Below are 10,519 nucleotides of genomic sequence, written 5' to 3'. Positions count from 1 at the left end.
CAAAATGTGTCAATTTTATTTGCATAAATCCAAATCCCTTTCACCTGGGCCATCTGGTTTACAAGTTCAACAACACATTCATACAGTTCATTCAGTTCAAAGTGAATTTATTTTCATAACAGAGAAATTCAACAAACAACATATGTACATGTACACAAAATTTCAATTTCATTCAACTATGCCTTTCACCTCAGTCATGTCCAAATTTGAAATGGTTTTCGGCACTTTCAACTGAACCTCTGAGCATGGAAAATCAGATCACACATCCATTTTACTGACAACATGCATGATTTGGTTGCTACTACATGTACTCAACACCAGACAAAGACTGCAACTGTCATCTTGCTTAGGCCACAAAAAAAAAAAAGGTCTGTTTACGGTAACATAGGCCAAAAAAATAGGGTCGGTAGGTCGGGATTTTTTTTTTCTTTTTTTTTTTCCCAAAAACCATATTTTTACGTTATTTTGCCAAAAAAACAAGATTTTTTATTTTTTTATTTTTTTTCCCCCCCCAAATGCCAAAAAAAAGTCTAGGGTCGCGCGAAAAAACTAGGGTCGGTCGGGTTACCGTAAACAGACCTTTTTTTTTTTTGGCCTTAAATCAACTGTAAACAGGTGCTGCAGCTTTGAGATTGTAAAGCTGGAACTGTCAGCAGGCATCAGTTCATCATTTCATTTCACAGGCCTGAATTATTTTCTCTTGACCCCATCTACTGTCAGTCAGCCTAGCATTACTGGAAAGCACTATCTTCTGCAAGCAACAGTTCGCTTCAATAGCAAGTCACCCTGCTCATAGAATTAGTCAGATCCTCTTGATATTTGTGTATGCTGGCAGTAGTCTCCAATATGTCTGTCTGTCTCTCCTGGTCACATGAACAGCAGGGACACACCGACACTAACTTCCATCCAGCGCTGCCTGCTTGACCGAGAGTTGCACTTCCACTCTGACACTATAGAAATGGCACTTCACTTGGACACTTCCAATCCAGAAACATTTTTGTTAGTTTGAAACCATCAACTAGCATCAACATGAAACGGTTCATCACTTCACTTTGTGAGCTTGAAGTCGTTTTTCCAAGTTTTCTACCGTCTGCTTCAAACGTTGGGGGTGAAGGTGGAAGTACACAAAGAGATCTCTCTCCTTGGCCTGAAGAGCGTCCTTCTTCAGTGCCTGCAGACATGGAAAAAATGCTTAACTATAGCAGCTGCTGATTAATGGGATTCATTTACTTGCGAGATGGATAACAGCAACATTCGGGAAAAAAACCTGGCAATGAAGACTTAGGGCATGCTGATAGTTTCATGCCAGGTGTCCTCAAATCATCGTCTAATACCAAGAGGGCATGCTGATAGTTTCATGCCAGGTGTCCTCAAATCATCGTCTAATACCAAGATACACATGCCAGACACTTCACACATATAACCTAACTGTAGAACATAAGAATGAGCTCGAACAGCTAAGACACAGAGAAACATGAACGCACAAGAAAAAGAAGACACAGAGAATATACTCAAAGTAATCTCTGTATTCATAAAATTACATATTACCAAAAAAACGCTCAACACACACCGCTCTTTGCATAGTGTTTCTCTGGGCAATGAAACATGTGAAAGAAAACAAACCTTTTTCTTATTGTTAACATCTGTGACAACATCCAAGATGGCGGCCTCCAGCTTGTGAAGCATATCGTCGAGCTGCGTGGTGGCTTCCAGTAGTTCACGAGGCATCAACATCGGCTGACCTCCAACAGTGCTTGAGTCAGCGTAGAGCACGTCTTCACAGCGTCCAACTTCTTTCTCCCTGAAAATAGACACATGCATTCCCAGTCTTTATGCAAGATATTAATATATCAGGTACAAAGCGAGCACACACAAAACCTGTCTGCATTTGTTGTTCACCATGAGCGGACAGTTCACAATGGAATCTTTACTACTCTCAGATGACATGTTAGTGAAGGTTGTCTTCCAAGATACAGTAATAAAATCACAAAAAGTGTTTGGACCAAGCAATCATTATTTATTTATTAAGGAGATTTCTATAGCGCATAACTAAAAGCACTATGCGCTTATCTCACGTCAGTGCTTTTTCTCTTCAACAGGAGAATGATTCTCTTTCCATTCTTATATCCATACTGGTCATGAGACAAAGCCTTGTCATGTTATCCTTGACTAAATCATTTATTCAGATACCGATTTTCTTCTAAGATAAAACGTCTTTTCTGATCTGATTTCCTTTCACATTCATCGTTTTCAGGCTATTTCACCAAAAGCCAGTGTGTTCAAATGTCCACCTTTACCTCGTCCTCAAAACAAATCTGACCTTCAGACTTTATCTGACCTTCATCTCCTTGACCTTGAACCCATATTTAACCTTGAGTACTCACAGGCTGTGCACCGTGACCCAATATTCATCAGCAGTAGAGACAGCATTGGCCTTTGTGGTGGAGTGTGCAGTTTTGAGTTTTTCCGCCCCCTGTACCATGCTGCTGTAGGACAGGAACAGTTGTCGCTCTGCTGAGCTCTGGTTCCCAGATACTGCACAGAAACACCACACACAGTTATGACTATGTTCTGTACCCTGACAATTTTCAATAGCTCAATCGTATTACAGTGGTCGCCGCTAATAAAAAACGCAGTTAATAAAAACAGCCCTTTTTTAAATACAGCCTTGTCCGGTCCGGATTTACCACTATATAACCTATGTAAAATTCCGCCGGTTATTAAATACAGGGGCCGTTTAATAAAAACACTTTTTGTTCATTTTCTCTCTGCTCAGAGGGTTAGTAGTCGCCTTCTGGTCGTGAATTCTTGTCAGTAAACCATTAGATGACAACTCAAGACACTTCAGCGTTTGTGTCAACAGTGATCACCCTTGTAAACCGTCAGATGACAACTCTTGTCAGTAAACCGTCAAATGACAATTCAACACTGTCTGGTCTTTCTTCTCACTGGATAAGCAGTGAAACTGAAAATGGCTTCAACTTCAGCTTCAGCTTCAAAGAAAAGAAAAAGAATGGATCTGACATCCAAAGACAAAGTTGACTTGCTTGATTGCTACCGAAAGCTGAATGCAAGAAGTATGAGGGAGGGTGCTGCAAGTCCTCACAATGGCACTTGAGAGGAGGGGGTTTGAACATGCTGCCAAGTTTGACACAATGGGAGGGGAGATCCGTGACTTTTTGCGCAAACAGCCCATGGATCAGATGACCATAGAACAATGTCTCGGCAAACTGTGATGTGCGATACATGTACATATTCTGAATCGTTTGTTTTTGTCATTCAAATGCTTTTGGTAAAGTTTCAAAACGGTTGTACGGTGTAATCAGTTTAGCTTGAATGCGTGCGTCGGTCTTCTTACCTTTCGTTACTGATGGACATGTTCAACACATGTTCAACACGCAGCCGTTTATTAAAAACGCCGCTTATTAAAAACACTTTTGTTCGGTCCCAAGGTGTTTTTTATAAGCGGCGACTACTGTAATTGTATTGCAACCATAGCCTCCTCCAAAGATGGAATACAGCTGCCTATATGGTGGGGCGGTTGTGCACCGAATCTTCACATTTGGATGACAGTCACCTTCTGTGTACCAAGTGGCGAGTGTTAAACGTGGGTACGCTTAACAACAACTGTAGTAAATACACTCAATGCATGAGAAAACTGAGTGCATTTGGTATCTTTGGTTCCTGGTTGTGGAACTAACATGAACATAATTATCTTAGAGACACATGTGCGCACACACAGGCTCTGCGCAAGCACACACACGCATGCATGCAGGAAGGCAGGCAGACACACACACACACACACTGTGGGCACACATGCACAAATACAAATGCACAAATACACACACTTACTGTGCACACACGCGCACAGGGGGAAAAAGCCCAAACACACCGCCAAAGCCTGACAGTGGAATCGGTGCGACTTACCCAGCATGTGGTGTAGCCTTGTGGTGGCGGTGTCCCTGGTGTCTATCGTTCCCCTCCTGTACTTCTCCTTGCTCAGCCGTGGGTCGCTCAGGGCTTGCTGCAAAAATCAACATCAGTGGAGGTCAAACAAACCAATTTGAAATCATTCCACAATTAACGCCCTTTTTCACACGTGTGTATGTACAGTATGTTTCCCACACTATTTTCAACTGTTACTATACTCTGTTTGAGGCTCTTTGTACGGAATGACAGCAAACTGTTTGCACAGCTACCTGCCCAACTCTATGCAGTGGTGTTTGAACAGTTCAGTAAGATGCATTGTTCATTGCACGCAGTGTTTATGAACACTTTTAATTTTCGGTTTCTATTTCCCACTGAAAGGTTGCAGCATTGTACACATATGAACAGCCCTTCTTGTTCCGAGTGGGCAAACATGCACGCAGGCAACTGATGATGGAGTTATTCCTTTATGCTGTTTATAAGGTCCATCCGGTATACAAGGTGGTAGATCAGGGTTTGCGACTAATGTGTCCCATGCAAATTGCAATGGCAGTTGTAAGGCTTCTTTTTAAGCCTACTGTCTATATGATACTTACCGAGACAGTACTATTCTTGCACATTATCTATTATAGGCCGAAAAAATTGGACAAAACGCTGAGTGGGTACAATTATCTCCCATAACCATGCGCCACCGTGGATCCCAAGCACTGTCCGAGTGCTTCCCCCTTACAGGATGTAGGTGGCGCGTCCTCTTTCTTTATGAGCTGCAGACCCTCAAAAAGCCCATAACATATCAAGAGGGGAGGCGGGAGGGAAACTCTAATAGTACTGTCTCGGTAAGTATCATATAGACAGTAGGCTTAAAAAGAAGCCTTACAGTCAATATAACACTTACCTCGACAGTACTATTCTTGCACAGAATACCAGAGTGGTGTGAGGGTGATATGTAGAGTATTAAACTCCTTAATCAAAATCACTTAAATCCAAGGATTAAGATACCCAGGCAATTTTCGAACAGTACTACCGTAAAAGAAAATATACCCAAGAAACATACCTTAGACTGACGTGACCATGCTAGCAACCACTGCTGTGTGGTGAACTCAATGTCAAAGTCCAGGCCACTCAAAGCTTGAATACCACTGAGTCTACGGCAAGTGGCTAAAGCGATGAGGAACAATTAGTCTTAAAAATCAGCAACTTGATACTGATGCCTGCCAGGGGTTCAAACTCATTGCTACGCAGGAGTTTGAGGACCAGAAAGACATCCCCCTTGGGAAATGAAACCCGAGGTTTAGACACCGCTGCATTGCTAATACCCGAAAGGACATTAGCGATGAGGGAGGACCTGATCAAGTGTTCAGTTCTGCGACCAGTAGCGGCCGCAATCGTGGAAGCGATGGCAGATCTGTATCCAAGAAGAGTCTTAGAAGAAAGACTCTTCTTTTGATACACTTCCACCAGGAAGTTGGCCAAGTCCTGTGTTGAGGGATAAAGCGGCTTTATCCCCTTGGACAAGGCGAAGGTGGCCCAAGCTCTCCAGCGTAAGTCGTAGAGCTGATTAGTTGATCGCCTCTTAGCGTTCAAGGAAAACTCTACTGAACTCTTGTGCAATCCTAGTGCAAGCAGTTTGGAGCGCACAAGAGCCATGCGGTCAAGCACAGACTCTCTGGACGTGGATGAGGGAGGCATGATCGAGGCTGGAGCAGACCTCCCCCGTCCAGATCCAGAGGTAGAGGGTCTACGTGGGTGAGACCGCGAAGATCTGGAAACCACGGAGCTGTTGGCCAGTAAGGCGCGACCAAAATCAGTCTTGGTCGTTCCTGCAGATATTTTGCCAGCACCCTCGGAATCAGAGATGTCGGGGGATAGGCGTAAGCATCGAGGAGCCTCCACAAGAGAGTGAATGCGTCCAAGTGGAACGCATTCATGTCTCGAAAGGGGCTGACGTACCTGGGAAGCCGAGCGCTGAATCGAGTTACGAACAGATCGATCAGAGGACGGTCCCACCTTGCCCACAGACGCTGTAGAACGTTGTGAGCGATGGTCCATTCTGTGGAGAGAACCTGATCGCCCCGACTGAGAATGTCGGCCAGGGCGTTCAGTTTCCCCGGAACGAACTGGACTGACATCCGGACCTGATTGGTCTGGCACCAGAGCAGAATCTCCTCCGCCAACAGGGAGAGGGACCGAGAATTGGTGCCCCCCTGGTGGCGAAGGTAAGCTAAGCATGTGGTGTTGTTGTCCCCGTTGAAAATCAGAGGGGCCAAGGACAGGCCGAATGGGAGGGCCCGAAACTCGAACACCGTGCCCTCCCAAACGAACCGGAGCAGATGTCGGTACCCCGGGGCCACCAGGATGTGGAAGTAAGCATCCTGGAGGTCCCAGACATGGCCCAATCGTTTGGCCGGATGGCCAACCGGACCGACGAAGGGGTTTCCATCTTGAACTTGCACCTGTGAAGGTACAAGTTCAAGGTGGAGAGGTCCAACACCGGCCTGAACCGGCCGTCCTTTTTGGGGACGGTGAACAGGCGGGAGCAGAACCCCAGAGAAGGCTGAGAAAGGGGGTAGACCGCCTTCTTCTCGACCAACGAGTTCACCTCGTCCTGAAGAGCCTGCCATCTGGCAGGCTCTCGAGGAGGGGGGAACGTCCAAGGTAGAGCGGACAATGGAGGTTGTGACGACAGCGGTAGAGAAAACCCCGACCACACCACCCTCAAGAAAAACTGGTTGGAGACCAGTCTGCCCCACATGCCGCGGGCCCGAAAAAAGGGAACCGACGGACGAAAGAGGGGCAACTTGAGGGGGCGTCAACGTAGGGCCGGGACTCACTGAAAATTCTGCTGGTGGGCAGGCGCAGGCTTGCGACCACCCCCCCCTGGTGGTGCTGCTTCCCCTTATCTGTCTGAGCACCCTTCGTCTTGCTTGGGAACGCAACAGGCGCCTAAGAGGAGGAAGAAGGAGGCAGTGAAACTGGCTTCTTCTTCTTCTTCTGAGGCTGGGAGCTGGAGGTGACTGTAGCACTTCTCTTACTCCCCGCCGCCGTCGCCGAAGCAGCGAGGCCAACCATCAGAGAATCAGTGTTCCTCTGGCGTGTGGACTCCACCACAGAACGAACAGTGTCCGGATGAAAGAGGGAAGAAGGCTGAGGAAACGTGTTCCTCAGACTCTTCCTCATTTCCGGAGGCACTATAGAAGTAGGCAGAAAATGATCACGGAACAGGGCCAATAAAGTGGACCCGTGTTCCAATGGCCAATTCTGCCGCAGACGTCACGCACGATCGCACGGCATGCAAAGCCCGATCCACTCGAACCGTGTCAAGGACCCGAGTGGAATCGGACTCTGCCCGATCGGGAGGGTCCAACAGTGTGGACAGCGTGCTCATCCATGTCAAGGCCTGTGAATGGGCCTCGACTGTGGAAGAAACGGTGGCCTCAAGATTGTGGAACGAAGCAGAGCTCAGTTCCACCTTCTTGACCGAAGGCACCTCCCCAACGAACACATCACCGTCAGCCCCACCCTAAACACTCGAAGTCTGGAAAGGGAGAGTTCGAGAGTCAAAGGGAAAAGGGAGGGACGAAACAGATTGGACACGAGGAAACAGTGGAGGTGCGCCTCCCGAAGGAAAGCATGGCACTGAACCCGCGTCCTCCCGAGGAACATAGGTCGCGTTTGCACGTGAATCTGTACTCCTCAGGCGATGTGCCGCCGCTTCCACCGTGGCACTTAGACTAGGGTGGAACGCGAATTGCCGGCGGCCGGATCGTTCATAAAACGAGCCGCCGGCAGACGCGGCGTGAGCCTCCCGCGCCCGGGCCGAAGCGGACTCAAAGGACGAGAGGGCGTCTCAGGGAAGGACGTCCTGAAACTGTTCAAACGTCCTTCTAGCTGTGCGAGGACGAGCCTCCTGCCTCTCGTCCTCAGACCCCGGGTCCACGTCCTGTGTGTCAACACTAGACGACAGACGCTTAAGAGAGGCATCCGTGACGTCAAGACGCCGCGTGATGTCTGTCATGTACTGTTGGAAAGTACGAAGCATAGCTTCGGAAGTTCCATCAGAAACCGGCAAGGGTAGAGGTTCAGTGTTAACCTCAGGGCGACCCTGATCCTCCTCCCTATCGTCCTCCGACTCACTCTCCTCTTCACTTCCCGACAACTCCTCAAAAGCAGGAGTGTAGGGAGCTTGAGGGGGAAGAGCCGAAAGCGATGAAGCAGGCTGTGAAGAAACGCCCACAGAAGCAAGAGGCCGCGAAGACCCCTGCCCCAAAGACGAAACGTCTCCAGCAGCCGAAGGGGGAGAAAAACAACAACCCTGCGACTGTTGGGTCAGCCCAGCCAACGAACCCCCGCCATTTATAGACTGAACAGGAACCCATCGGGTCTGATCAGAAAAGAAATGGTCCGGTCCGGTCGGGGGTGCCGATCCGGTCCGGTAGGGTGGTCCGGTCCGGTGCCGTACCATCCGGAGGTCCCGTTCAGCACCGAACCATCGTACCCACAGAAGTGTTCGGGTGGCTCGGTCCGGACGTGGACACACCGTACCATCCGGACCCGTAGGTCCGGTGGTCCGGTATGGTCCGGTTCGGTGCCAGACCATCCAGACCAACAGAGGTGGTCGGGTGGTCCCGCACCGGACCATCCGGACCCGTAGGTCCGGACCCGTAGGTCCGGTACCATCCGGTGCCAGACCATCCGGACCAACAGAGGTGGTCGGGTGGTCCGGTCCGGACCGGACCACCGGTCCAGCACCGGACCATCCGGACCCGTAGGTCCGGTCCGGCACCATCCGGAGGTCCCGTTCGGCACCGAACCACCCGTACCCACAGAAGTGTTCGGGTGGCTCGGTCCGGACGTGGACATACCGTACCATCCGGACCCGTAGGTCCGGTTCGGTGCCAGACCATCCGGACCAACAGAGGTGGTCGGGTGGTCCGGACCGATCCGGTAGGGTGGTCCGGTGTTCCGGTCCTGTGGTCCGGTCCCATACCATCCGGAGGTCCCGTACGGCACCGAACCATCCGTACCCACTGAAGTGTTCGGTCCGGACGTGGACCTACCGTACCATCCGGACCCGTAGGTCCGGTGGTCCGGTATGGTCCGGTTCGGTGACAGACCATCCGGACCAACACAGGTGGTCGGGTGGTCCGGTACCGGACCATCCGAACCCGTAGATTCGGTCCGGTCCCGTACCATCCGGAGGTCCCGTTCGGTACCGAACCATCCGTACCCACAGAAGTGTTCGGGTGGCTCGGTCCGGACGTGGACATACCGTACCATCCGGACCCGTAGGTCCGGCATGGTCCGGTTCGGTGCCAGACCACCCGGACCAACAGAGGTGGTCGAGTGGTCCGGTCCCGACCGGACCACTGGTCCGGTACCGTACCCTCCGGACCCGTAGGTCCGGTGTGTTCCGGTTCGGTGCCAGACCACCCAGACCAACAGAGGTGGTCGGGTGGTCCGGTCCCGACCGAAACACTGGTCCCGTACCGTACCATCCGGACCCGTAGGTCCGGGGGGTCCGGCAAGGGCCAGAGGTACTGTCCCGCACCGGACCCTAAGGTCCGGTACGGTCCCGTACCATGGGTCCCGTCCGGACCAAACCCGGAGGTCAAGTCCAGTCGGGACCCGTGGGTCCGGTTCGATCCCGACCCGTAAGCCTGGAACGTTCCGGACCCTTGGTCCGGACCATCCGTCACCCGAACACCAGACGCTAAGGAATGGCGTGGGGTCAAGACGGTCCGGTCGGAGGTGTCGGTCTGAGCAACAGAAACAATGTTCCCGTCGCCCTGACCATTCGACAGAAGTACCACGTTCTGTCGAACACCTCCACGTCCAGTAACTAGTCGGCCGGAGCGTTTCAAGAGGGACAGCCACCAGTCACACGGACGTCAGAGGGAACCGTAGTAGCAGTGGTCGTAGGCACGAAGCCTGAAACCCCTGCCCCCACAGGACCGCCCTGAACGGGGTCAATTCGCATCCCAACCCCAGCGGGGAGGGAATTCAGAGACCCCGTCATCTCCTCCGATCTCCCCCCCCAGGAGGCCGAAACTACTGTCAAAACAGCAGCAGACGACCCAGCGAGGGAGTTCAGAGGAGGACCCGTGTCCCTCCTGGCTTCCACAGCGGTGGAAACCGAGGAGGGCACAGGAGAGGCACCGGAAAAGGAAGATTTTAATGCCAACTGCACCCGGTGTTCCCAGGCGGTCACCCATCCAAGTACTAACCGGGCCCGACGTTGCTTAACTTCGGTGGTCGGACGAGAACCGGTGTTTTCAACGTGGTATGGCCGTTGGCTGTCAAAACCTGAGTCTCTCCAGTAGCCCCTAGATCGGATTCACCAACCCCCAAAGAGGGTTGGGAATCGACCTGCCCCCGGATTCGAGCCAGGGGGGAGAAGGAAACCTTCCCCCCAGGCTTGAAACCGGGAGGAGCTGAAGCCTGAGACTGAGGGCCGGACAACGGCGTCGAAGGGGGGGAAGCCTGTTCCACTGAAGGAGAAGGAGAAAGAAGCTTTTTCTTTCCCTTCGACCTTCCCCGAACCTTCGACGGCGCAGCCCCGCCCGAAGTCCCAGGCTCAAGCCCAGCCTGTTTG

The 10,519-nt window shown here is 51.0% G+C and overlaps 1 protein-coding gene and 1 non-coding gene across 3 annotated transcripts in view; both read right to left on the bottom strand.

The window, feature by feature from the left end:
* The window catches only part of LOC138967161 (HAUS augmin-like complex subunit 3), a 30,177-nt gene continuing 19,658 nt past the window's right edge, over nt 1–10,519 (bottom strand). The window contains exons 11-15 of one of the 2 annotated variants that reach the window (XR_011455859.1): nt 3,928–4,024; nt 2,385–2,535; nt 1,624–1,801; nt 596–1,171; nt 1–345 (exon numbers count right to left, since the gene is read on the bottom strand). Coding sequence is in view for 1 of the 2 variants with exons in the window: in XM_070339666.1 (XP_070195767.1) it covers nt 1,043–1,171; nt 1,624–1,801; nt 2,385–2,535; nt 3,928–4,024 (555 nt within the window). In the remaining variant the exon portion in view is untranslated. Of the gene's footprint in view, nt 1,172–1,623; nt 1,802–2,384; nt 2,536–3,927; nt 4,025–10,519 lie in introns of both variants that reach the window. The other variant, XM_070339666.1, reaches the window with a different exon arrangement.
* On the bottom strand, nt 10,103–10,221 carry LOC138967873 (5S ribosomal RNA). The gene has a single exon (XR_011456050.1). It is a non-coding gene; the product is annotated as a 5S ribosomal RNA (ribosomal RNA).

Source organism: Littorina saxatilis, linkage group LG5 (assembly GCF_037325665.1).
Source record: "Littorina saxatilis isolate snail1 linkage group LG5, US_GU_Lsax_2.0, whole genome shotgun sequence".
In the NCBI taxonomy this organism is placed as follows: Eukaryota; Metazoa; Mollusca; class Gastropoda; order Littorinimorpha; family Littorinidae; genus Littorina; species Littorina saxatilis.
This window is presented reverse-complemented; position numbering and strand designations above follow the sequence as displayed.